The following is a 27,737-nucleotide window of genomic DNA, read 5'->3' on the forward strand; positions in this document are numbered from 1 at the left end:
CCTGAACTGGGAGGTACCTGTGCCCTGAACCAGCCACGCACCCCAAAATGGCTCCCCTCTGAACCAGGAGGGACCTGCACCCCAAACCAGCTTGCGTGCCCCCATCTTGTTGTACCCTGATCCTGTATCCTCTACACCAGGAGGGACCTGCGCCCCAAGGCGTCCGTGTGCCGGGTCTGGCACGGCGTGATGGATAACGCTCTGCCGCTGGAAGCGGAGCTGGAACACCAGGGGCTACTCAACGGCTCCCTGAACGAGTCCTTCGCCAACCAGTTCGTGCAGCCCCCGTGGCAGGTGGCCCTGTGGGCTGTCGCCTACGCCCTCATCGTGGTGGTGTCAGTGGTGGGGAACGTGGTGGTGATGTGGATCATCCTGGCTCACAAGAGGATGCGCACCGTCACCAACTACTTCTTGGTGAACCTGGCTTTTGCCGAAGCCTCCATGTCCGCCTTCAACACGGTGGTGAACTTCACCTACGCCATCCACAACGAGTGGTACTATGGGCTGCTCTACTGCAAGTTTCACAACTTCTTCCCCATCGCCGCCGTCTTCGCCAGCATCTACTCCATGACGGCCATCGCCCTGGACAGGTGAGCTCTGAGCATCAAACCCCAAACCCACCCCGGCGCCCAGGTCTGCCTCCACCCGGGTGCTGTGCTCAGCTCTGTCTGCTCTCTGGTCACGGGAGAACACTGCAATAAAAAATAAAGCTCGTTTTGGTAAAAGAGCGCTAGAAATAATCCATCTCCCCGCCCTGGTTGCAGGTGGCTTTGGGAATCCTTTGTCAGCATTGCGGAAGGAGCTCGAGAAAAGGCTTTGTAACCCCCGTGCATGTCTGTAGCTTGTTTTGGGTGTGCGTTTGTAGCATCGCCGTCCTCTCCCTTCTCAGCTCCTCTGCAGAGCTGTCCATTCCTTTCCCAACCTCCTCATTTAAAAGCAAACTCAATGTTTAGCACAAAATGGCATCACCTCGGGACATAAAATACATGCCGGTGTCGGCCGTGCCCCCGCTGCGCTGCTGAAGCTGTTTCGTGTCTCTTGATCTGGGTTGGGACCTGTCTGAGGAGCCTCGGGGGGAAGCTCGGGCTCAGGGAAGGAATCTTGACTTGGCGGGTGTGTGTTGTCGTGCTGATGTGTCCCCAAGCAAACCCACCTCGATTTTATTAGCAGAGGTCAGAGGGGAGAGCTAGGTGCCAGGGATTTCTCTCGTCTGGTTGCAGCCAGCACAGTTCAGTTGTGGGGTTTGTTTTTTTTTTTTACCGCTGGTTTCTGCCCGATGGCTGGGGACCGCCATGGAGATCCCAGCAGCGTTTGAGAGCGAGATCCCGCTTGCGTTTTGCCGCCATCAAAAGTTCAGCAAGCGCTCGGCGGGGTGCGATGGCACGGGGGGACGCTGCCTTTTTCACTGCAGAGGGATGTGTCAGGGGTCGAGGGACGCAAAATAGCCACGCACCAAACACCTCCAGTGCGCAGCTTCCCTCTCTTCTCTCGCCCCTCCAAGAAATCTTCTATTTGACGGCATTTTCACGCCGGAGCTAGAGATAAATTGAAGCTCTCAAACTGCTTTGCAATTCCCTCTTGAGTACTGGCGTTTCAAGCGCAACAGATTTTTCCAATGCAACATATTTCCTGAAGACAGCTCGACGCTGCAACGCCTCTCTTTGGTCCTTCTTCCCAGGGAGTAAAAGACATTTTGGCTGGGGATACATTGTGAAAGGGGGGGGAGAGATTTGCCTTGCCGTATGCCAGCACATTTTGAGCTGATGTCTAAGTGCTGCACAAACTGGCACGGATATTTCCCTACGAGAAATTAGAGTGCTGCCACAACTCACGCACTGACAGCTTGGGAAACAGAGCCTGAGATGGATGATGCTCTCTAGTCATTAAAAACAGGCTCACGTTTTGTTTCACTCTGGAGTGGTTACAAGACCCTCTGCCCGAAATAAATTGGACGTAGCCAAGCTCTCATACCAGAGATGTGAGGAGAATTAAGGCAATAATAAAAGAGGAATACTACCAGTGTGGCTCTGTTCCTACCTGATGGTGTTGCTGGCTCTGTTTCAGGAGCATCTGCATTTCAAGGATTTGGGGATCAGCCGGCAAAGCCTCCTTCAGGCTAGGATGAATTAAGAGAGATGATTTATTTTTTAATAGTTTGGTTTTTAGCCTTTGGTCCACACCCCGGAATAACCAGAAAAGCAAATCTGCCAGGGGAAGCTGGAGGAGAATGTGTAAAACAGGGAGAAAAGGCAGGTCTGGGAGCCTGGGGCTGAATTTGGGGGGGGAAATTGGCATTTCCAGCTTTCTGCTTGCATCTTCAAACCCTTAACAGAGGCTTGATTTCCCCATGGCTGGGCTGCAAAACCTGTGTGTGCAGGCTTGGGTCACCCACCACGGAGGACCCCAAAAGAAGCTGCAGCCTTGGTGTGCAAACACCTCCTGCACAGAGCTACCTGCTGCATTTTTTGGCCCCAAATTTCCAGCGAGGCGGGAAATTGGGAAGGTAAAGGCAGAAAAGTCCATCCTCTGCCCCTCCGGGCAAGCAGCACACAACAATATCTCCAAGCAGTGCAAAACTGCTTGCTTTCCTGCGTCTGAGACCTGACAATAGTAACTTAAATGCATGAAATGCAGGAACTTGTTCCAGGGACATAAAAGGGAAGAATTTGTCCTGGCAAGCAGCAAAAATCTGTGCTGGAACAAGCAAAGCAAGTACTTGAATTCGGAGCAGCAGAGCCAGGTAGCCTCAGCAAAACGGGTTATATTCACAGCCAGGACATATCTGAAATCAAACATGACTGCAGTTCTGATTTTCATCAAAAACTAGGAAAGCAGAATTGGATGTGCCTTGTGTTCCCAAAGTGTATTAAGCCATCTAGCAGAGTGGTCAGATACGGAGTCTGAAGGCTCAGAAGAGCATCAGCCCGCACGTTGCTCTCCTAAATCATCTCTGCTTGTGCTTTCTGCAAGCAATTTCCAGAACATCCTTGCCAGAGAATACGAAACTGCCGTGGAAAGACTCGGCACAGCCATAACGGAGCTGTTGAGAGAACAAGTGAAGTGGGTTTGATTCTCCCAGTGGCTTTATTTGCAGGACCTGCCATGGGTTTCTGCAAGAAAAAAAAAGGCTTTTGCTTGAAGCTAGACCATCCACTCTTTCACCAGGACTTATTTCAGCCTGGACACAACCACACTGAAGAAAAAAAAATAAGTTAATTGTATATCAAGTATTATCCTGAACCCGGTAACAATAGCAGGAAATTCAGGAGTCGAGGCTGGCAGCTGGTAAAGTCTGCTCAGGAAAAGCCATGATGCTGATTCTCAGCATCCTGCAAAAGTGGGGGCCAAACAGCTCGCTTTGGCACTGTGAAATTTGCCATGTCCTTCATTTTCGGGCCAGAGCACATCACATATCCCTTTCCGGATTCCAACTCTCCCTGTGAATCAATTCGCTTGAAAGAGATAGACAGAAAATCCTGTTTTTTTCCAATTTTCCAGGAGAAGTGAGAGCACAGCAGTGTCTATGGTGAGTCCAAGCTAATTTGCAGCCACACTTAGAGAAAGGAAAAAAACCTCTGGACATCCCTAAGTTGCAATATCTGTGGCGCATGGGATAAAGTATCAGTAGAGAAACTGTTGACATTCTTCTTTCTCCTTGGGACCTGGATTAATTTCTGAGCGTGACAACTCGCCCTCACCGTTAGCAAACTTCTGATGGAGGAATGAGTTTCTGTGGTGACGGGAATGCAGCCGAAGGTGAAGACCCTGGATGACTCGCAGAATTGGAAAAAAATCATCTCTGATCTCAAAACTTTCAGTGAGCTAAACCGGAAACACCGCAGACTGAACAAATCCTGGTGAGAAGGGTGAGAGCCCTGCCGTGAACCCGGGGTGAAGACAGACAGCGCAGCACTTGGGCGATTTAATACAAAACGATTTCCCTTCTTCTGCAAAGTGTCCTCTGTTCTAAAGCAGCTATAAAAATGACATACGGTGGGACTAACCTCCTACAACTCCTACACCAATTTGCTGCTTTTGCTCATTAAAAGAGCCCCCTCTCTGACCTCCACCAGCGCCAACACTGCCAGACCAGCACGCAGGGCTGGGCAAGCCAACTGGGATCTTCTTCACATTCCCTTTTTTATTTCCAAAGGGGTTATCAAATTCTAATAGGTGTCTTAATATTCATCAATTTGCTAGCAGAAGCTGCAGAAGAAACGTCAAATCAGCAAACCTCCATTCAGCACCACAGCTCCTAAAACTGCTAGTCTGCAGCCAAGACCTTTTAATATCTTTCCAACCCCACAATATTTGCAGCAGAAAAAACGGCTTGGAAAATTATTTACTACTTGCAAGCTTGAACTCCCAGGCTGCATGAACCAGCTGAATATTAGGAACATATTTGCCAGCTCAGCCACCCCATGCCTTCTCCGAGAGGTGATTACTGCAGAAAGAAACCCTCTGGAGAGGACAAATTACATCAGCGCGCAGACAGATTAATTAGTCATTTACACCCTAATATAGCACCGGTTGTGGGTTTGGGTTTGTTTGTTTGGTTTTTTTTTTTTAATCTTGACTTAATGGACTTCTGGGGTTTGCAGAGCAGGACTTTGATCTGCACCTGGCGCTGTGTAACCTTGCTCTGCTGGGATGTAATTTGAAAGATGGAAGAGCAAGGGGGGAGGCGTAAGGAGCCTGGGGTTTAGGGCCAGCAGCCCCTGCACCAGCCACCCTGCGGCCTTGCCTACGCACCAGCTAGCACTAACCAAAGCAGCTTCTTGCATTCCTGAAAAATCATCACTGAACACAGCAAAAACCCTATGAAGCTGCTGGAGACCCAGCATGGAGCTGGCTGGAAGCGTTGATTGCCCAGCTGGGGTTAGAAAGCAGGGCAGTGGGGATAGACCAGGGAACGCCTTAGTAAGGGGTCACTCATTGTGAGAAACAAGCCCACGTATATATAAAAAAAAAAGTTTTACTGGGGACAAAGTCAGTGGAGTAAAGAATACAGCGCTGGGCGCAAAGGCGTGCCCTGGAGCCAAAAGGGGCTCCCTTTTATTGTATAAAAGGTGACATATTCATTTACCCTAATACATATTCATCACTACTCCAAGGATAGGGAGGGAATGTTACAATTAGTTCCGAGAAATCATTAACATATCCCCCCCCTCCAAATTCCTCCCGTTGCGCTTGCACAGTGCTCCCTGGTGGTCGTGGGCAGGGGTCTGCAGATGAAGGCTCGCAGTCTTCTTCGCTGTGTTCGCTAGCTGACCCTTCCTTCTGCGCCAACTCAGCCCTGTGGTCACGTACACCTTGTCCTTCAAGTCTGGGCTAATTTGCCTTTGTCTTTCTGGCTCAGTGGTTTCAGTTCCCCTCTTATCTCAAGGACAAGAGATACCAGGGAGGGCCCGTCCTGTTCTTTCTCATTCCATTGCAAAGGAGTTACCGCCCTGTGATATGGACCATCTGGTGAGCATCCCAAGGAGGGGGGGCTGTTGGGTTGGTGTTTCCTCAGATCAATTCCCCCCCTTTTCTTTTCCCAGTAGTAAATTCTTTTACTTTTCTTAAAATTTGGATCGTTGTACTAATAATAGCTTTAGCCTAACTCAATAAAAGTAATTGTTTAATTACTTTTAGCGAAAGCAAAATTATTCTATTATTTATCACACTCATCAAGGCTGGGTTACACCCCTGCTCCCAGCAGTAGTCTCTGATCTGGTGGGTATTGACTGGAATGAATCCCCCCCCAATACTCCCTAGATACGAATTCAGCCTGTCAAAAAATGACAGACATCTTTTTTCCCCCTTTTCCTCTGGAAAGAAGAGGGGGCTTGAAATTCCTGTGGCAATACATACAGGACTAAGATGAACCAGTGACAGTTTGGTGGCTGGGAGACGCAGGTTTTAGGCAAGTGTTTAGGATGATCATGGTGCTCATCTGCAAGCTGGGCGCTGGCACGAGTCACTGTAGGAGTTTGAGGGCCTCTGGTGAGATATTTGGTTTATTTGATGGCTTCCCTAATTCATTCCTTAATTTATTCTTAATTCCTCAATGGCCCAGTGAGAACTACTCATGCACCAAGTGTGCCAGGTCTCATGGGTCACCAGCCCTGCATTTCACCTGATTTTTGTTCTCCCCTTTCCCTCTCCAGCTACAAATCAGTGCCAGGACTAATGGGTTGATAAGGTCATACAGGTGCCTCGAGCAACAGCATCTGCAGAGTCTCTTGGCGGGGCCGGGTTGTGCTTTCGGTCCTCCCATCCCACCCCGGTGCTGTCAGCAAACACAATTAATGCAGGAGGGAGCTGCAACTAACCGGGGTTTGATCCTGTTTTGCCTACATTTGCCTTTTAAACCCGAGTGTGCCCGCGGGGTTTGCAATGTGCAGGAAGGTGGGGGGGTTTGCAGAGCTCTTGGCGTAACTCAGGTCACTGTTTGGTGATGGGCAACACGTCCCTTTCGACCGTGCTCGAAGGAAATACCGCGCTGCTTTCAAAGAGGAAAGGTGTGCTGTGTCGGTGCTGCGGGGAAACGCCGGTGAGAAACCCGCAGCCTCCTGCCTCACGAAGACGCTTTGCGGAGGGTTTGAGCACCACTCGGGTCTCGGGGCAGGAGCGTGCTGCCCGTCCCTCGGTTTGGATGGACGCTGGTTGATGTCAAAGCAATAAATAGGAAGAAGCAGCTGCGTGCGGCGCCTTTGTCCCTGGCGTCGTGTTTCAAGCACGCAGGGCTCAGCTAGCCTCCTCGGCCGTCATCCAGACACGAGGTATTTGGGGCCAGTGTGACGAGGCCAAGCTTTGCTTGGCCAACCTGCTCAAGGGACGGTATTTTTGTATCCATGGAAAGCATAAAGGCAGGTTTTTCTCTACGGAGGAGCTTTTCGTTTCTTGGGTAGGAAGGACCCAGAGCCGTACTTGGAGATATTTGACCAACCTCAATCCAGGGCTTCTGCCCTGACTTGGTTGCAGACTCCCCCCGGGACTGACTCTGCACCAAACCTCTCTTTGCTCAGGACGGGAAATCACTGTGCAATAAAACACAGCACAAACTCTGCATCCTCTTGGTTACTCATCTCTTATCTGTCGTATCCTTATTACTTAATGAAACAGATAAAGAAACTCCGGGATGAAAGATGCTTCGTAAATTTTTGTTGTTATATTAATCTCATCTCTGTGAGGGTGGAAACAATTGTGTAATGTTAGTTATCCAGGCAGACTCCAGATTTCCAGATGCAATTAATAGATGGCTACACTGCCTTGAATGCACTATCTATTTAATGACAGATACGCTCGGAGCTACCCTGGCACAACATTGTACTCAAATGCTATTGTATTGTCATGGTAACACCCCCTCCAAACACAATAAAATATTTAAACAACATCAAAACAACGTCATCAAATAGCGTCTGGCGTAACGGTGTGTGCTTTAGTGCCAAGCCCATTAAACATGGTGGATTTAAAGCATTAAACACGGTGGGAAAGGCGCAAGGAGAATGCAGCTGCACGGGCATCAGGTCTCTCCCGCAAGGAGCTGGGCAGCCCTGAGCTTGGAAAACTTGACGATGGTTTGCTCTCGAAGGTGGTGCTGCCTCCCAAAAGGAGAGCAACAGCAGATCATTATATTTCGAGGAACAGGTATCACTAAGTCTTCCCAACCCATCTCCTGCAGGCAGATGACCCCGTTCCCGGTGCTACCCTCATGCACCTCCTGCACGGGGAACAAAACCTTTCCCTAACGCAGGAAATCTGCCCTTAAATCCTCAACCAAGAGCCAATTCCCCGTGACAACGTAGGACTTGAAGCCCCCGTGGTGGTTTGTCACTCGCTGCAGCAGCGAGGGCAAGGGGCTCACGTGGGGACGTGCCCCCCTTCTTTGCCTCCCGCAAACAACCATCCCCAACAAACCGCAACGCCCCATTTTTTTTTTTTTTTTTTAATTTTTTTTTTATGGATGGGAAAACTGCCCTCTTGGATGGCAAAGAAAAAAAATAAATCTCTCTAATAGGATAGAGCATCTTAGAGATGGGCAGAGCAGGGCCGCAGAGGCACTTTGCGAGGAGAAATATGAGCTAATAAACTCATTAACCTTGCTTTCGAGAGCCCGCTTCTCACCGGCACGGCCCGGATCTGCACGGCCGAGCCAGGGAGGGCAGCGGCTTCCCGGCACTGGAGCTCTGATCGATGCCTTTTGTGCCCACCACTGCAAAACCAAGCACGGGGCCAAACGCCCACCAGCACCTTGCAGAGGCCCCGGGGTACATCCTGCGTGTCCCCCGTGCCCCTGCGTTTCCATTTGAACGCAAAATTGTTGGTCTCGATGAAAAGTAAATAGATTGGCAGGCTTTTTGTGCTGAAAGGCAAAGTCACGATTGACGTGTCATTTTTCTTCCCTGCTAAGAAGTGATTGGTGGAGGTTTGGCTGCAGCACGTACCGCAGCCTCGCCTGGGAGATCGAACCTACGTGGACGGCTTTTCTGCTTTGCGTTCACTTGCTCAGAAGAAAGGTTTTATTTCAGGTTATCCAAAACCCCGCCGTAGAAATGGACCACAGGGGAGGGTTTGGCTCAAAACTGAGCAGAATTGCGAGAAAGCAAGGTGGCTTTTTGGGACCTGTGTTCTGGATGCAAAAAAAAAAAAAGATCCTGTGGTGGCCAAAAAAAACCCACAAAAAACAACAGTTCAAAGACAGGAATACACACGAATCTTTTGGGTAGAGAAACTTGGAAAGTTTGATGGGTCTGCAAGGAAATGAATTATTTGAACACAACAGACCCAGAACAGAAGAAGCTGCTTTGCTCCATGTACCAATACTTTTCCATCCCAACACAAGGAAGACAGTGGCTGTTATTTGAGCTAAGGCAGCCGTTCTCTGCTCCCCTCTTCCTGGTTTGATTATGTATCAAATGTTCTTGTCAAGCAAAGGAAAAAAAAAAAAAAAAAAGGAAATAAAAAAAGGAAGTGGTTATTAAATGTTAGGACAATTTTCTGCTTAGTGATACAATTATTATATAATTATACGATATTTTAATATGAAAGAATGGGCTAATTATTTTCAGGATGTTTGTACATTTCCATCTATCTCCAGCATTTTTATGGTCTGTAATACCAGCTCCTCCAAGCAGCCTAGACCCTCTTTATTACATTTTTTTTTTCCCCTGTCAGAGCCCCCCTCCCCATCTGGGAGGACTGTTATTATTCCCATTTTTAAGCCTGATGGGCAGCTGAACCCAGAGCATCCCCAAGGGAATATTTCAGAGGTTACTTGAGACCAGTGGATTGGGAATCACTGCCAAAAAATGGGATTTGGGGCCAGTTTTCCTCAAGGTATCACTTGTTTGCTCCCTTCTGCCTCTCTGGCCCCATCCTTGCAATGCCAGAGTGGTTGGATGAATTTTGCCGTCTCCTTTCCACCATGAGACAGCATTGCAGACAAGTCGATGGTGGTTAGAAAGGTCTCCAGGTGATGTAGTTGGGGCTTAGTTCATCGTTATGGCAATTATTTGGATGTTTTATCAACCACGAGGGCTTCTGCAGCTGCAAAGTGCTTTAAACTGATGAGGGAAGTCCTCCAAAATGCACTGGCAGAAACAAGGTTGGAGATGTAAAAGCATTTTCTGGCTGGTTGCAATCAAGCACTGGCTTTGTTTTCCAGAGGTCTCAGGCTCAGATGTTTCTCCAGGCAAGAATTTCAACAGAAATGACCCAACTTTTGTGGAAATCCCTCGTTTTCTACCAATCACATGCTTGTGCTTGAACCAGCAGGTTGCCCATCAAGCAGCAAACTTGGGCATGTGGACTTCTTGCTGCTTGGGAGCGTAAACCCAGGGGAACCCAAACCTCATCCAACTCAGCAAACCTGCTGAGCAGGGGCTCAGCCAACACCAGGCATTTGAAGGACGAGGAAGAGGAAGGAGACAAGCCCTCGCAGGGTCCCGAAGCCGATCACAGTCTGACAAGGGGAAAATTAGAAACAGGGATGCAGAAACCAGGAGACCAGCCGGTGTGCCAGAGCAGCGCTAACACCCATTGCCTCAGCTTTTTCTAACCAGCTTCAATTTCAAGTACCAAACAGATTTCGAGGGATAATTATCAGGTGGATTAGGTGGATTTTCAGCTGCACAAAGGCGATAATGTTTGGTACCCTGGACCAGAGGAAGGGCTGATAGCAATACCTTCTGCGTATTTATATGTGAATCCTTACGTCTTTGTCCCTGCAAGTGGCCACCTAAAAATGCAATACAGGGCGTATTTTCGGTCTAGGCAAAAATTAAAAGGAAAACCTGTTCATGCTCTGAAAGGAGAAGGAATGAAGGGAGAAATAGAGGAGGCTGCAGATGCCTCGGGTGATAACACATGCAAAGCGACGCAATGTTTCTCCTCTTCCCAAAGCTTGACGTGGAGGTAGGGAGGGGAATAAAATAAAAAATTTGCGACCTTCTCACTTAATCCTTCCAGTGCTGCTGGCTGCTGCCAGCTTTGAAAAACTAGATTTGCAGAGAGATAAATTCAATCTGCCTTGTCGCCACTGGAGCTTTCCTCACATATGAGAACTGATGTTCGGGGGAAAGAGCCCATGAGTTGGGCAGATATAGGTGGCATCTCAGATCACCCGTGCCAAACCGGTTCAGCACTCTTAATTTTGGTTCAGCTCCTGTAACAGCTGGCCCTGTGATCTACCACAGAGACAGGATTTGGTGCGGGTACAAAACTACCAGGCACGGCTGAAGTGGCCGCTGCCAGCCAGCAGCGTCGTGGCTGGCTTTGTGCAAACTGGTCTTTGCAGAAGCAGCCGGTTGCTGGTTGCATTAGTGAAGCTGATTTTCAGTTAAAAGTCAATGAGTGTCTCAAAACGGGATTCAAATCTCGAGGGTAAGATGCTGCAAGAGAACTAGAGCATTGGCTGGGGAATCCTCCGTAAAGGGATTATTCGATGCTGTTTGCATTGTGTGGAGTGAGGGGCTGCCAGGATGCATTAAGGGGGTGCCAGAAGTACAACCCCCATGCAAGGGAGACCTAAACCAGCCCCAAAAGCTGCAACGTTAGGGCTTTCCAGCCTTGACTTCTCCTTTTCCCACCTCGCAGGTACATGGCTATCATCCACCCGCTGCAACCCCGGCTCTCGGCCACCGCCACCAAGGTGGTCATCGGCATCATCTGGCTCCTGGCTTCCCTGCTGGCTTTCCCCCAGGGTTACTACTCGGTGATGGAGGAGCTGCCGGGCCGGCTGGTGTGTCTGGTGGAGTGGCCGGAGCACAGCACCAACGTGTACGGAAAAACGTGAGTTGAGCTTTTCCAGCAGTGGGGACAAGTCACCATACAGAAAAAAAAAACATGCAAAGAAAGTATTTAAAAAAGCGAACAAGGATAGGAACGGCTCAAAGCGCCTTGGGAGGGGGAAATCCTCGCCCTACCCTAGCGAGGGCCAGTGCTGTGTAGTTGATGGTAGCAAAATTTCCATCCATATCATCTTGGGGCACATTAAGGTTAATTAAGGTGAGTTTAGTGCTGTTCATGGTCCAGACGTGCCCTTCTTCAATGCTCATCCTTGAGGAAAACTCATGTAAAACTGCTGAGATGCAACATTTTGGCTGTGGGGATGGGGCTTTGGGTTTTGCAGCACCTTTCCTGCAACCCATGCCCCTAAAGGCTTCCTAAGGTGAGACTTACTCCTGCAAGAGGTAAACAGGGTTTTACCAGAGGTATCTTGGCCATGCAATAACAGAAAAAAACTGGTTTGCAATTTACTGACTCGAAATGCCCCAAAATTCACTTGACTGCTTAAAAACCAAGCTACAAAAAGGGGCTCTGTGGCATCAGCTCAGGCTGGGAGGCAAATGCTGGGCTAGGAAGGCTCAGCAGGAATCTCCTTCCTTCCCGTTAAGGTGCCGGCTAATTAAATCTGGCATTTCCAAAGGGTCTGGGCAACCCCACTGGTCTGCCAGCACAGCTGTCCTCCACGGTTTGCTCTTTGAAGTCCACGGGGCATGCAGCGAGTTAAATGTCAGGACTTAAAGAAAAAAGAGGGGGAAAAAAAAAAAAAAAAAGGCGTTTGTGATTTCCAGTCCTGTGGAGCAATGAATTAGGGCTGTGAAATTGTGATGGAGCCGAAGAAGAGGACACACACATACACAGAGGTGTGTAAAGCCAAGCTGAGCCTGGCGAAGGTCTCTCTGCAAGACAAATGAGATGAGTTTGCCAGTCAGCAGCGAATAGTGGGTTGCAGGCAGCTGGACGGTATCATTTATTATCATCTTATTTGTTTGCATTACAAGGCAGGTATGGCAAGAACTAAGCTGGGGCTGGCCCAGCTGATCTCCAGAGGTGTTGTCCAACCTTAATGATTCTGGGCCACTGTGATAAATACAGCCAGCAGAAAGAAATGCCGCTGGCTTAGACAGCCCGCGTGGCCAGCATGGGGCTGAGCCTCCCCGGACCGAAACAGCAACCGGTGTGAGCTCAGGGCCTGGCTTTGACAGATCATTTGCTGTTCGGCTGTACTCTAGGGCCACCGCTTTTTCAAATAGGTAATTCAAGAGAAAAATGCCACCATTATTAACCTATGAATGATTTGCTGCTGGAAGCCGGGCGCCGCTTCAGAGCCTGAGCAGCCCGTGCTCTTTGGCGAGCCAGGGGCTCTGCAGACAGATGAGGGCAGCCAGGAACGCAGATGCTAAGCAGAAGCTTTTAAATAGCCAAACCCCAAACAATTTGGAGGGGATTGAAAATAACTTGCAGCTCGGCAACGACTCTCCAAACCATGTGAACTCACTTGCACAGCACAGAGCCCAAGATGTTATTTTACTGCCCCAAAATAACTTTGCAGGGACAGGTGGTTGGGTCACTGTCAGACACCCTCCCCCTGCTCGCATGGCTTTGGTGCAGTTATTTAAGGAAGGCACTGGCGACAGCCGGCTTGTTTGCAATGCTACAATGAAAAATAATATTATTTTTTCAGTTCATAGTGAAAATAAGGGGCTTCTCCCAACAGCAGGGGGTCCTTTCTCTTGGCAAATGGAGCCCAGAAAGCACAACCATGGCATGCAGAGGGTATCAGAGACCAGGATGTGTACCTGAGGTTTTTTTACTGGGAAAATGTGCCAGTTCTCAGCCTGCTCGTATGAGGAGGAAGCAGACGAAGACCTTGGAGCAGGAGAGATGCATCTACAACAGAAGCTGGCAATTCAGCATGACTCGATTCGGCAGCTGCCTGCCACTGCTAACCACCAATTCCTTCTCCTGCTTTTGGTTTCGAAATAGATGTCTGATTTATTCCGATTGCATTAGCTGCCATTTCGGTTTGTTAAGGGAAGGGGAAAAGCCGCTCTACTTGCTGGCTTCTCTGGGAGATAACAGCCTGCGGCGACCATCTGGGCTTTGCAAGGCAAAAGGAGATGGCAGCCCCCTCCTCCATCACCACCGTCCTGTAACTCCTACGGGCTCCTCCATCCTATAAAAGACCCTAAATCTCCACACTGAAGACCTTTAAATTACAAAAGCCAGGCTTCTCTGCGTGCTGTGATCCTGCAGTTCTTGTAGACAGAATAACATATGAATGATTTCACATGGAAACCAGTTTTCAGGGTCCCAAAAAAAGGTGCCAGGGCTCTTTGGAAATCCTTGTCCCTACCATGCCCAGGCAGCTCTGAAAATAAGGGTCCATCTTGCTTACGTTATCTAGCAGCTCCTCTGGTGCATTTCTGCATCACTCAGCTGTTTGCAGCTGGTTTAAGACCCTGCATTACATGGGAACCACAACAAAATCTTCACCGTGGAGCCACGGAGACGCCTCTTTAATTAGCAAAATAGGAAACAGCCCTACAAAATCCAGCTCAAATGCAATTAGCACTGGGCAAAGAGGAGGCCAAATGAGATTGCAGGTACGAAACAAGGAGGAGATGGCATGGCAGCACGAGTCCGGGGCCAGCACCATCCCCTGCGGGGGTTGCACCAGGCACGAGTCTGACCCATTCGTTACACTTTGGAGATATTATTCAATCGAAGCTCCCAGGAGGAAGAGTGAGTGCAAGAGCGAAGCGTGGCTACAGGGCCTGAATCGCCTTGAACAGATGCAGCACCTTGCATTCGAGCCAGGCACGCACCCTGAAAACGCATGCAAAGACCCTAAAGCTGTTGGAAGAAAATTACCTCTGGACCTGGCAGCACTCATGGCACTTTGCAAGCTGGCACTGTGCAAGCCAGCCGCGTTTCTGGGCCACTATTACTCATGTTGCTGCAGAGGAGGGAGGTTTTTGCAAGCTCTGATGGTAGGAAGGAACCTGCAAGGTCAAACAGTCCATCCCCATCCTGTTTAATAAAAACAGCGTTATTTTTTGCCTTTTTAAATAGCTACTATTTAACACAAATCCTTCACTGAACCCACTGCAATCCCAGTGGCTGTTGCAACCTGCCAAGGCTCCACTGACTTCACAACAAAACAGTCTCAAGACTGTGCTAGCAGTTTAATTCAGCCCCTCTCATTCGATTTTGAACTTATTTATACCCATTATAAACAGACACAAAGATCTTGCCCTTTCCACAACCCTGGAGAACTGACCCAGCCGCTGAATTCACAGAAAAGTTTTATTAAACCTCCATGACAAGGGTTTAGGCTGTGTTTTTGGGGACTGGGGTTATGCTGTGTGCCACCTGAGCCCAGCTAAAGCGACGGTGGACCAGGATTTAGGCAAGCTGCATCCAAGCCCCAGTGTCTGCCCTGCAGGGAAAGCCTTTATTTCTTCAGCTTAATATTCCCATTCTTTATAAGTCAAAACCCCCACATTTGCTCCTGCAGGACTGCCAGATAAAAGGTGTGATAAGAGCAAGCATTCATCTCTAGGATAATTCGTGGTGTAAATAGAGTAGAAGTGAGAGCAGAGCCACTTCAGCTAAAACTTCCTTGCCTTATGAAGGGAACACAAGTTCTTCACTGGCCTCTACATCCCATCCCAGGAAGGTTCTAGAAGGCCAAAGGCTGACAGCAGAGGCTTGGAAAAGATCGGGGTGAAAGCAGAGAGTCTTTCCCAGCCCAAGCTCTGCAGGCAATGTGACTGCAGGAATTATGCCAAATTCTCTTTGCCCCCTTTGCCTTCAAGATCTGTTTGCAAGAAAAAGACTGAATAGGTAGAGGGGACACTCAACTACCATCATATTTTCTAGGTATCACTTCTGCATGACCATCCTGATCTACTTCTTGCCGCTTCTGGTGATAGGATGTGCCTACACTGTGGTCGGCATCACCCTCTGGGCGAGCGAGATACCCGGCGACTCCTCCGACCGCTACCACGAGCAGGTCTCGGCTAAGCGGAAGGTAAGGAGCTCCAAGCATGGTAGGAGCCATAATTCATGCCCAATCCCAACTAACCACAGCCAAAAGTACTTCATTAGGGGTGGAAACAGGTCAGGACTTGTTGCGTGACTGTTGCTAACGGAGCAGAGAGTGTCCTCCAGACGTGTGTCCTCCATGAACGTGTGTGGTTTAACCAGGATGTCAACCACGTGCTCCTGGTTGGAAAGTTCTCCAAGGAAAAAAGAGGTGGCCCCTTCTGGAGGGTGACACCCCACCTGCGAAGTCTCCAAAGGATGACTTTGCTTCTCTGCCCTCCCTTCTCCTCACAGGTAGTGAAGATGATGATCATCGTGGTATGCACGTTTGCGCTGTGCTGGCTGCCCTACCACATCTACTTCACCCTACAGTATTTCAACCCCGAGTGGTACCTGCAGAAGTTCATCCAGCAGGTCTACCTGGCTATCATGTGGCTGGCGATGAGCTCCACCATGTACAACCCCATCATCTACTGCTGCCTCAACGACAGGTGGGTTTCCAGTGACTTTTGGCAGCGTCTTGGTGCAACAGGGAGGGGAGCAGGGGGAGATACAGAGGGGTGTGATGGAGGAGAGTATGGATGGAGAGTTTTTGCAGGATAGTTCTGTCCCATCCTCTGCCAGGGGCTGCTTCCAACAGATGCAGGGACGATACAATTCACATCTAAATAAGTCATTCCTAAAGCCCCTGGGGGATTTGAGGGCAGGTATCAAAACAGTCCAGATTCCTAGTTGGGATTTATCAGTTGTTTTTTCCTCCCCTTAGTGAAAAGCAGCATTTTGTTGTTGTTTAGCAGTGCTTAGCTTTGCCTTCCCGCTCCTAGCAATGTCCTTTTGCTATCTCCATGTCCTCTCCCCCTCTCTTCCATTCTCCCAGGTTTCGCGTGGGGTTCAAACACGCGTTTCGGTGGTGCCCGTTTGTCAGCGCTGGGGAGTACGAGGGCCTGGAAATGAAGTCAGCCAGGTACCTGCAGACACAGAGCAGCATGTACAAGGTCAGCCGGATAGAGACCACCGTGTCCTCGGCAGTTGGCGCAGCTGAAGAGGAGCTGGAGGAGAGCAGCAAGGCCAAGCGTCTCTCCGTAGACATGACCTCCAACGGCTCCTCCCGCAGCGACTCCAAAACGGTCTCCGAAAGCTTCAGTTTCTACTCCAACACTCTCACCTAAGCGGCTCCCTGGCTCCGTCAGCCACTCACAAGGGTGCCACCATGCCCTTTCCCTCACTGGGATGCTGTGTTGCTCAATCCACCCAGCATCATCACCCCCGTTTGTGATATGCCAGCTTTTTTCCGTGCTGTTTTACCGTCTCTTGCTGTGCCGCTCGCTCGCCATCCTTGGGCCGAGCGTGAGAGCAAAAGCTTTGGATTAGTTTCACGTGCTCCACCGTGGCTCGTGTCCGAGCACAAGGGAGATTTGGCTGGCCTCTGCCTTGCTCGCTGCCTGCCCAACCCACCACCTGCTGGGCAGGTGGATAGGATGCAGAAATGGGAAGGAGCTGGGGTTTTCTCCTAAACCTTAAGTAAAACCTTGGCAGGCGCTTCCCAGCTCTCTGCAAGGCAGCAGGGATCTCCCGGTGCATCCCACCCCACAGGAGAATGAACGCTTCTTGCACTTTCCTCCTCCCACCTTTAATTTCATTCTCCCTGTCACTCGCAGTTGAATATCCAGAGGGGGTATTCAATTAAAAAATCCCACAAAAATTGCTGTTTTCAACTCCATGAGGCGCCACCAGCCGCTTGGTGCTTCAACTCAGATTCAGGCATTTCTGCACAGTCTCAACTCATCTCCGGCACCCGCATCCCTCTGCACGATGGTCTTCTGTTGCCACTCCACAACACAGCTCATCGAAAAGGATTTCTGAACTGAGCCAGACTTTGGTTGCTGTTAATCAACCATATGTGCCAAAAGCAATCACTGTGATTTCCTAAAAGGCCCAAGGTGATGTCTCTTGGATAGATTTTGGAAGTCTGTGGAGGTCTGGAGAAGAGACTGAAATGTTTTTCACAACCTGGAAAGGTCTAGAGCTGCACAGAAAGGGGTGTGGTAGGATAAAAAATGTCAGAAAAACAAAGTTTTGCCAGCACACAAGGTTTGGAGGGAGACAAGAATTTTGCTAACATTTTTTACTCAGAGAGAGTTGAAATTATTCACTTCCACTTTCTGGATTTTGTTTTAATCAAGGAATCTTTTTTTCTTTTCATCCCCCTGTCTTTTGCATAAAACATTAAGTTTATGATCTCTACATGGATATATCTACTACTTTAGTCCTGTTATGATGGAAAATTTTCACTGGGACTGTTCGTACCAAGGGCTCCTTTGGTCAGCAAAGGTATGAACATACATTCAAAGGGGGAAATAAAGTAAATAAAATGAAAAGTGGGCAAACTTGGTTTGTTGGGAACAAACCCACGAGTTTAGGGGCAATTTGGGGGCAGTTGTATGAACTGTTCCTTGCTGCTGGTCCAATCTCTCTCACTTTTGGTGTAGAAATCAGACTCCTAAAATGGATTCACTGCAAGATAGAAATGCTGGAGAGATGCATGACAGATCTGCACAGGGCAAGGAAACTGCTCGTTCATTTTAAAGCAGCTGAACATCAGACCCTGCTGAGCACACAGCAATTTCTGGAAATAAAGCAGAGATGACTTTTGGAGCTTTTCAACTCTTCAGCCTCCAAACTGGTTGTTGGAAGATCCAGTCATTAATAAATCCCCAGCCGTGATGGTTCTTGGAGATAAAAATACACATATTTGAGCAATGACTTCAGCAGAAATTAAATGCGTGGGCAAATAGATGGATCCAAGAGCAACAAAACGGCCGCAAAAGCGGGTTGACAAGAATGATCATCTTCATTTTTACCCAAAATCCTGCCAAGTGCCATCAGTGAGGAGCAGCTCTTCCAGCCACTTCCATGCTCTTCCTGACCGCTGTGACTACGTGACCTTACAAACTGCCACGTGCTTCATGCACATGCTGGAATACGCGACTTTTTTCCTGCTTAAACTTCCACTTCTCCCCGTTCTTGTCGCCTTAAGACATACCCCTTTGCCACTGCCTCCCACAACCCTGCGGCGTGGAGAAGGGGGAATGGCACGAACCTGCCTGGGGATTTGGTTTTTCAAAAAAGCACCAGCCCCAGGCAGCAGCGATGGAAGGGGTGGATGATGCCAAGCGTTTAACATGAGGGTTGGACTAGGAAACTTTTCCCACCAACTCCACAGGAGCTGTGTGCTGCCAATACACGAGAAGGTGCTACAAACCAGAGCCAAATTCTGATTTACTCCCAGCTGACAACCCAAATTCAAAATTAAAATGAAACCAAATATCTCAAAATGGTCTAGAGAGCTGAATAAGGCAAGCAGAGATCTGCTCTGTACACCCCACGCACAAGAGTTTGTGAGCCTACAGAAGTCAGCATTTAGAGAAAAAAAAAAAAAAAAAAAGATATATATGTGTGTGTATATATATAACCATGCTGCCCTTTTGTCCTCTGTGTTTTGTGCCCCGAGGATGACGTGATCATGAGATGTGCAGAGAAATGACAACTGTCTTCTCACAAGCAATGCCCAGCTTGAAACGTGGGGTAACCCCAAGGGCGTGCATGAAGACTTCAATTCGACAGTTTACAGCCCAAAATGCTTCTTGTGCATCTTGTAGAAAACTCTCCCTTGAAATAATGTGGGAAAAATTCCCACCTGTTATAAATAGTGCCAGCAACCACAGCAGAGCCTGCCTGGGACACCCAGGCCGATGGGTATGTATTAAGGGATCATTCAACAGATGGATACCAATGCAGGAAAACCAAAATGTTCTGTGTAAATGGGAACAGCATGCCCAAACCCAAGTTTTCCTTTCTCCCCTCCAAGTGCCAAGTTATTTTATGGGTGGAGGCAGGAATGGGAACAGGCCTCTTTTCACGTTTAGGATCTAGACCAACCCTCAAGGTGGGATGTTTGGGTCAGGTCCATGTCCACACACATGACATTCATCATTAGCTGGTTTCACTGACCTTGGGATGCTCTGTGCATGCAAAAGCCACAGAAAAGTCTTCTTTTGAAGACTGGGAAGCCTAAACCAAGACACCCCCGCCCAGGTTTGGGGATGGGACGTCCAACCATATGGTGAGTCCAGTCTCTGCACTATTTCCAGCTCTCCTTTCAAACAGGTCCCCTGTGATACAGAGGCTTTCTCTAGCTTATTAAGCCTGTTTCCCTGGTTTGCTTGCAGATCTCTGATTAGAAATTCAATTGCAAATCGAGACAGTTTCTTTGTCTCTTTCCTGGCTCTCTGAAATGCAAAATAATAGCATCTGGAGAGAATCACTCAGCAGGTCTGCACGCATCCCTTTGCCATCTCCTCTTTGGAGGCATACAGATAACTCCCACCATCATTAAGGGGAGCTGCCTAAGCCCAATTACAATGCACTCCAAGCCAAAACCATTGCAGAAGGGAGCTCTGAAACCCAAATCCCAGCCTGAAGCCACCTCCTTACCCTCAAGGGATTGATTATAAGCTCAGGTTTGCTTCCTGGCGCTCAGAAATTGCTCTTCCCACCTAGCTAGCTCCCAGCAGGAGCACAGAGCAGCAAATCCCCGTCTCCATACATACCTCAAGGTCTACTCAATTGTTCCAAAATACAACATTTACACACCGTTTCATAGGTAACCATTTATTTCCCACCAGCTCAAAACAAAAAAAAAAAACAGCAAAAGCCAAGCAAAAGCCTGCTTGCTAGAAAAATTAAGCAGCTTTGCAAACGTGGAAGTCCAAGCAAAGGAGCCGGTACCAATCCTCATTTTTGGTAGTGCTTGTAACAAGATTGCTGGTAGACACGCAAAAGGCTGCCTGCCCACCACTTATCTTTATTATTAGTTCTATTTTGCCGTCCCTCGAGGGATGCAATTGCTGCTTGGCCCAGCTGAACACACCACTTCTGCTACCGGGAGGTGACCTGGGATGGAAGCAGAGTATCCGCTATTTGCTGCATATTTCCACAGCGCTGATGGAATTTTATTTTTTTTTTTTTCAGCTTGCTCTATCCTAGCCAGAGCCCTCCTGCGAGATCACACAACCAAAGTGCACAGCCCAAGAGCTCCTAGCTTTTGCTTACCATTAAAATAATAACAATTTTAAAAAAAATAGAAATCTCAGGTTTTAGGAAACTGTTACTAATCTACTGAACACACCATCCTGCCCAAAAAACCTGTCTTCAACTGAATAATTACTACAGCAGTTACAATGCAAAGTTTAACACGCAAATAGCCCCTTTTCCTGCAGTATATCCACCCAAAATACCATCTCTGCTGGAAGCTAAATCACACTCATCAGTTAAATGCGGCACCCCAGAGAAGGGACAGTGAGTCCCAAGGACAGCTGGGGATGAGAGATGACTCCCGGGTGTCTCTGCCCTTAAACTTTCCATCCCGGATAAAAAGGCACCTGATTCTGTGCAATACGATACAGTTGGGGCCAGGAGGGGAGCGAGGGGATGAGATGAGCTGCGACGGACGTCTGGGGTTTGGTATTTGGTGTGTGGGGCAGCTCATAGGAGTTTTGCGTGAAGTTCTTCCTATAGTAGCATCTCTACAGAGAAAACGTCCAACCCTCCTCCCCACAATGGTCTCTCTCTGATCGTCGGGTTCGTCCAAATGGATTTTCATAAATAAATGTGTCTTTTGTGAGATCATGTTGCAACCCATTAATGAGCTCGCAGTGATGAGGGGCAGCAATTGGTGGCTTGGTGGGAGCAGGAGGAGAAGCGGCGAAACACGGCAAAGCCAAAACTAGGTAAAAAGAGGGGTGAAAAGCAGCCGGTGGGTTTGGGGGGGGGCCTTCGGTGCGAGGGGTGTGCTCTGAAATTTCACCACTACAGCAAGAAAAAGGGTAACCCTTAAAACTCAGCCGGCTGCAAAGCCGGGACCAGCCGCACGCCATCGACTCCCAAAGCACGGGGAAGGCTCGAATCGCTCCTCGAACGCGGGCAGGACTTACCAGCTGCTCGCTTCTCTGAGCAGGGCGGAGGCAGACGTGCGACCGGCGGATCGTGCGCCAGCGCTGGCACTTCCAACCTAGTTGGCTGGCTGCGAGGCAGAGCGATTCCCTCGAGGAAGCAGCTAACGCGCTTGGCTCCGCTTTCTGGTTTGGACTTGCCAAACCCCACCCCGCTCCGCCGGGACAGGCACCAGGACAGCACAATCCTCGGCTTTCCAAGCCCCCAGCACCCTGATGGGAGAGAAAGAGTCAATGGAAGGAGCAACCAGCCACGTTTCACCTCCCAGAGCAAACCCCCCGAACCCAGCCAGCCCTTGCAATCAGCTCCAGCCAGCTATAATTTGCAGTTTTTAATTAGAGAAGCCTTGCCAAGGCACAGCTGATTGGCATTGCTTGCCAAAGGCCCTGTCCCATGTGCCTATTAAGCTCTTGTTATTTATTTTCATAGGTTATTTTATCATGCAAAAGGGAGGGGAGGAATAAACAGTGTCATGCACTGCTGCTGTACCATGATTGGTGCAAGCATCTGCTTCCAGCCAAGCTTCCCCGCAGTGGGAACCTGAGAGCAGATCCCACTTTACGGCAGGATTCAGCACATCAGATCCAAATGAGGGGTCATTTGATTTACCAGCATTAACGCTTCACCTTTCCCAGAAGGGTTCATACCTGTTCCTAAATGCACCTGCACACACACATTAGATAAAAGCAATGAGAATGTGCTTACTCGTTATAAAAAATACTCATCAGCTATAGCAATCCATGGCAGAAATGGTACAGTGCAATCCAAGTTCCTTGCGTCTCAAGTTCATCCCGGTTTGCACGTTTCCTCCAACTACAATCCGATATGAAAACACCCCAAAATCAAGAGCTGCCTGGTGGGTTGGGGTCAGGGTTGAGGCTCTGGGGAGAATTCAAGGTGGTTGTTTTACAAGGGAGGGGAGGGACAGAGAAAAGGATTATTCCCTCCATTTGCAGCTTGCCGAACTCCCGCAGAGCTCTCTATCAGCATCCTCCTGCCCTAGCAAGACACGTTTGCAGAGTTGTCACCGTGCCTGCAAAACCCACCGGTGTCACTCGCAGGGTGAAACCCGGATCTGCATCGGGTCGAGCCACGCCAGGTGAGAGCAGGACCAAGCAGGAGCACGCTAAAGGTGACACCCAAAGGGCAAAGCCTTGTCGGCACCTGCACCCTTGTGTCTTTTTATAGCTGCTCTCAGCCACCGTGGCGAGTTTTGCAGACTTCAGCGAACCCATCAATCTGATTATCTGCTACGGCTAAGACAAGTTCAACTTAATTAACATTTATGGATTCCACAGTGTTTTGCATAAATGTTTGCTTAATACACAAGTCAAAAATATCCCCAGAAAATGAAAAGTAAAGATAGTTAATTGCTTGCAGCTATGCACCAGTGTGTAAACTGGGGTTTCCATAGCATCAAATGGTCTGTTGGGTCCTTATGACAAAGTTAGAGCTTAAAGAGAAACAACTTCAGTTAAAACGTACGGAGGAAAGTAGATTCTTCATTCAACTTCATGAGCTCACCACTTCAATTTCTGTGCACATTACAGCAGATTTTGGTTTCCCCACCACAAACAGGACTACTTGGTGGAGAATTACAGACACTGCTTCACCATGGCCTGGTTGTTTAGACAAGCAATTACATTTATTACTGAGCTGAATGAATCAAGCAGTAGCTAATAAAAGGCTTGAGAACCCCCGTGGCAATTCAAAAATCAACCCAATCCGGTTGCAAGCGTGAAATGAGGATTAACTGCAGTTTTCGTATTCCTGGTGCCAAGGAACCACATTAAAAGGACTTTCCTTTGTATTGGCAAGATGCAAAGACCTGAGTAGCTCCTAAGGAAAAAAAGGCAGTGGGTGAGAGCAAGGATTGCTTAAATAGGATGCTCAACCGTGGCAACAACTGTAATGGGCTTGACTAAAAGTCAAATATTATTAATTTGAGCGATTTGACGGGCAGGGAAGTGTGTCACAGAAGGGTCTAGGAAATCCTGGCGTAACCTGTGCTCTCACCACACAAGATCAGGGCTCTGTCCTGAAAGATATCCCAGGACAGAGATCCCATGGGGCCGTGCCACAACTAATACCCCCACTCCTGTGCCACACTGATCCTGCTTTCCCCCTTCCCTTTTCCTCCAAGGAAGTTGTAAGTCAGGCAATTATAAGCCTCCCAACAAAAAAAATATTCTGGTTACAGAAGACCAAGGTGTCAAAAAGAAATACAAGCCCTTCCTGAAGCCACAGTCATTCTGAATAGCAGCATTTCAGGCTGAGAAGAGCATTATCATGCAAAGCACCTCCAAAAACATTATTCCTGTTATTGCGAAGCAGATTGTGCTGTCCAGGTTGATTAAAAAGGTTTCAGGGAGGTAATGAGAGCAATTTTCAACAGAGGCGAAAGGAGAAAGAGGGAAAAGGAGGGTTGTTTTGAACCACTCTGCTTTCTGTAGAGGCACGCAGCCATGATATCACAACAGCAGATAATATCTGTATTGAGGGATGCGTCGCTGATTATTACAAGCTGTTCACCATCCAAAAGCTACTCTGATGCATGGCATAATCAAACGGCTGCAAATTTGCATTTAAATTGAGAAATTTAGGAATCCATAGCCCAAAGAGGAGCGGGCCTCCTTGGGTGACACTTCTGGCATTTCACAGCCTTCACAGAGAAAAGACAAAAATGGTGTGTGACTTCAGAACACCCCCCAGAGCCTGTCCTGCCACCCTTCACCAAGATGTGCCTCTCTAAAAGATGTGATTGATATCCACGCCCGAACCGTGCCACAGCCTAAACCTCCAGAGAGCAGAGTCCCTGTTAAATGGGTTTGTGTTCAGATTTTGGTCTTGCAGCACTAATGTTGTCAGTGTCACAACCTCTCTCCCCCAACACCCCAGCATTCAACCACCCGGACAGCAGTGGCAGACACTACCCACACTGGGATTTGATCAGCAACACACAAAAAAGGCCACAAAACTGGTGGCAGAGGCACATTGGGCACATCTTCAGGGAATTGAGTCACTCCGCACACCCAAGGGAGAGAGCATGCAGGGGACGGAGACAGCATCCTCCAGAGCAGCTCTGGTCTGAGATGCTCTCTTAAGATCTGTCAACAAAATCCTCCCCAAGGACTTCACCCATGCTCCTGGCAAGCAGAAAAGCGTGGTGAAGCAAATTATCCTGCTCTGCAAACTGTCTTCCTTTCCTCCCCACACAGGGAACCCACAAAGACCTCTGAAAACACCGGTCCGGTTGGCAGGCTGTGCAAGGACTCAGGGTCCCACCGATTTTCCCTGCAATTGTTGAGTTTGCTCCTGTAGATTCAGGTCGTGCCTGTACACCAGTCCCACCCTCCTCTCCCCATGCTGAGCGAGCCCCTCATTCACAAGCACCAACCTGGTTTGAAACGATCGTTTCAAACTACCAAGAGTCCTAAATTACAAAATAAGTTCAACTGAATTAACGAGCCACTGACCCAGCCAGCACATCTAGCTTCTCCACAGCAGGTTCCTGCAGTCAGAAACAATTGCCGGTGTAATTCTCGGGGGCTGCAGGCTGGTGGTTGCATCCAGACCAGCCTGCCCATTTTTCTTCCCTTTGCTTGTAAGGGAAAGTTGCCAAAAACAATGTGAAGACATTGCGTGGGCACAGCCAGACTGAAGCTGGGGAGAGGCACAGCCTCATCTTGCTGCTGCTGGCCCCAACAGCTCCAGAGGATTTACAGCTCATCACATCCCTCATCTGCCTTCAACCCTGCAATCTTATCTTGATTGCTCCGTCAGGACCTTGAGGACTTTTTCTCAGCTGGAAGTGTGAGCCCACGCTGTGACCGTGCTACCGATGATTTATATATTGCTGCATTTGAGGACTTCATTTTATATTTGAGTCTGCAGACATTATCGGGTCTGTGAAATCCTGGCTTTTATAGTACAAGTGCTTTGCCCAGTGATAAAACACAAGAAATGAGAGCACGAAAGGTCAGATCATCACTGCTCATCACAAACGAGCCAGGTGCCTGCAAAGGAAGTCAGTGGGGCCATCCTGAGCTCTGAAACCCTGTGGGATGGTCCTTCGCACGCTGGCCTCCTCCGGGGCCTCTCCACACAGAGCCACACTCTAAAGGGGAAAAAAAAAAAAAAAAATCCAAGCTGTGTTAGTGCAACCCACGTTACAGCCTTTGCAGACATAGCGCAGAACCAGGACGCAGGCAGGCTGCTTGGGAACGGGCCTTCCTAATAAGACCTTAGAGAAATCAAACTATTTACCTCTTCCGAGGTTTCAACCTCTTCTTTGTGCCCTGAGGTACGAGCATGACCAGAAGTAGCTCTGCAGCCGTAACAAGCAAGGCTGAAAGCAGACAGCACGCTCTGGAAGGGAAAAATCAGACAGAGAGGCTGACCCTAGGGTGTCTGTCTGCAAAAAAGAGCTGCACTGAAAACCAAACCCAAGCCCCTTCCTACTCACCATCAACAGCTGAGCAGGTATTAAAAAGCCTTTTATTATTGAGATGAGCTAGAGTTGTTTGCATAACAATACCAGTGGGTTAGTAAATGCTCCTTTAGTGTCTGCTCCAGCACACAGAAATTACCAGATAATCTTTAATTTGCAGGTCATTTATAGAGGGGTGCACCACTTCCACAAGAGGAGCCCCCACTTGTGGTGGCATCAAGTCTCAGCCACTGCAGCAGGGTCCCGGATGCTTGGGGACACGGGTGCATGCAGAAGTGCCCCGGACCCACGTGGAAACGGAACCTCCAGCAGCCCCACTGCTGCGGGCAGGTGCCCACCGAGTCGAGCCAAGGTCTGATGCTCCCGGCGGGCATCCCCCTAACCCCAGAAAGCTGCGAGTTCAACACTCCCCATCTCTGTTCTTAGCCTTGCAGCCGGGGAAGATCCTTATGCTGTGGGTCCGGAGCGGTCGGCGCATCCCTCCCCTGGGACCCACCAAACAGCTCGGCAGTCCCATGGACATGACCGACAAAGGTTTCAAGTCCATCGCAGGACCTCTCCCCCTCTCAATCCTACTCTTTTCCTAAACTTCCCACCCCCCCTTCCGGCACTTGCCTGCAGCTAAGAGACATCTCCCGTGTTCAGTGTCACCCCAAAGCTCCCCACAGCCGTGGCATGGTGCAGGCAGCCAGGCGGAAAAGTACTGGGAGCACAGCAGGCTGCAGTTGCTGCCTGGTGGGCGGACAGCTGGCTTTCCCTCGTAAGTCATTCTTTCCAGCTCTCCAAGCAAACCTTAAATGAGCCTCCAGCATTCTCTCCAAGAACAGGAGAATCCCAGCACACCTCCATCTGCCAGGGGATTTTCAGGAACGCAGCCTCGGCAAGCACCCACCAGCAGGTCTGAGCTGTAAATCAAGTTTCTCAAAGTCCTGCCAGTGATTTATTAGTTGGGGAGCTGATGGAAAGGCGAGCAGCCCTTTGTAAAAGTTCCTGTCACCAAATGATACATTCTCTTAATTTCCAGTTAAATGCAGAGCATGAATATTTCTGTCTTCGCCAGCATCACTAATAGCTGGAAATAATCAAATGCTTCACACATTGCTATTGCCACGGCAGGAGTAATTTATTCGGACATTAAAAACCTTCATAGTTCCTTCGGCCTCTTTCATTTTGGATATATAGTTGGAGATATTGACTTGTTTACAACCACCATTAAAAGCTTCATTATGAGGCTGTTGCTCATAGGAAGACACATCACAAAGCGTCACCTGGGTTTTACAGCCTCTTCATTTTAGCCTGGCCTGGCTGGAGCAGCCGAGGGAAAGGGACCAGACACCTTTGCTCAGATCCAGTTATTTGGGGACAAAAAAATCCCTGCAGGGTTTTTACCGCCCCCCCCCAAGTCACTTAGTCCCTTGTGGCTTTTAGAAGTGCCCTGGGCCTCCAGGCTTACCAGTAGGCACCAGTCCCCACAGGTTTATTCTTCTGCCATTCTTGTCAGTGCAGAAACTAGCTGACGGCACAGCAATTCCTTGGCCATGGCGTGTGGGGAGCAGGGGTGACTGGTGCCAGGGTTGGCTCAGCAGGGAGCACAGCATCTTTCCTGATTGCTGCTCCTGAGGAATGGAGCTGAGAACAAACCACATCTTTTCCTCCTGCCCCATCCAGTGGTTCAGGCTGGAAGAACACTGTGCAGTCAGGAAAAACTCAAGACATCAAACTGCAGCAACATCGCAGCCCCCAGTACCTAAATCCACCACAAAACATTGGGGCAGCTGCTGCTTCACCCCCCTCAGGGGGATGATGGCTGGGAATTCTGGCCTGGTAGGGTTGGAAAAGCTTCTCATCTTGGTGGTGGTGGCACTGGAGAAGCTGCTCTTCCCATCAGCTACAGGGTCATGATGATGAAGCAGGCACAGGTCTGGGCCATCTAACTTTCCACTAGCGCTTCTAC

The 27,737-nt window shown here is 49.0% G+C and overlaps 1 protein-coding gene and 1 long non-coding RNA gene across 3 annotated transcripts; one reads left to right on the forward strand and one right to left on the reverse strand.

Moving 5' to 3' along the window:
• Positions 1-182: 182 nt before the first annotated feature.
• Positions 183-21,006, forward strand: TACR1 (tachykinin receptor 1). Of its 2 annotated transcripts, XR_006166112.1 has the most exons (6): positions 183-590; positions 11,083-11,277; positions 15,157-15,307; positions 15,616-15,812; positions 16,199-19,077; positions 20,353-21,006. XR_006166112.1 is itself a non-coding variant. In XM_042801314.1 (5 exons), exons 1-5 carry the CDS (start codon positions 190-192, stop codon positions 16,488-16,490), a joined length of 1,236 nt encoding a protein of 411 aa, XP_042657248.1. In that variant the 5' UTR covers positions 183-189; the 3' UTR covers positions 16,491-21,006. The 2 variants fall into 2 exon arrangements, 1 of the variants encoding a protein (XP_042657248.1); XM_042801314.1 differs by having other exon boundaries at positions 16,199-21,006.
• Positions 20,198-27,131, reverse strand: LOC122154190. Its single transcript, XR_006166113.1, has 5 exons — positions 25,799-27,131; positions 25,600-25,701; positions 24,810-25,450; positions 21,315-22,146; positions 20,198-20,274 (listed from the first exon to the last, which is right to left on the reverse strand). It is a non-coding gene; the product is annotated as an uncharacterized LOC122154190 (long non-coding RNA).
• Between the last annotated feature and the right edge of the window lie 606 nt (positions 27,132-27,737).

The sequence above is a fragment of the Tyto alba genome, unplaced genomic scaffold, assembly GCF_018691265.1.
Source record: "Tyto alba isolate M040663 unplaced genomic scaffold, T.alba_DEE_v4.0 Super-Scaffold_34, whole genome shotgun sequence".
NCBI classification, from domain to species: domain Eukaryota; kingdom Metazoa; phylum Chordata; class Aves; order Strigiformes; family Tytonidae; genus Tyto; species Tyto alba.

Bases quoted from the DNA above. Each gene is read 5' to 3' on its own strand.
- TACR1 (XM_042801314.1), top strand. From the start codon at position 190: ATGGATAACGCTCTGCCGCTGGAAGCGGAGCTGGAACACCAGGGGCTA. The intron at 11,278-15,156 runs GTGAGTTGAGCT...CATATTTTCTAG, and splicing joins ACCAACGTGTACGGAAAAAC to GTATCACTTCTGCATGACCA. The intron at 15,813-16,198 runs GTGGGTTTCCAG...CCATTCTCCCAG, and splicing joins TACTGCTGCCTCAACGACAG to GTTTCGCGTGGGGTTCAAAC.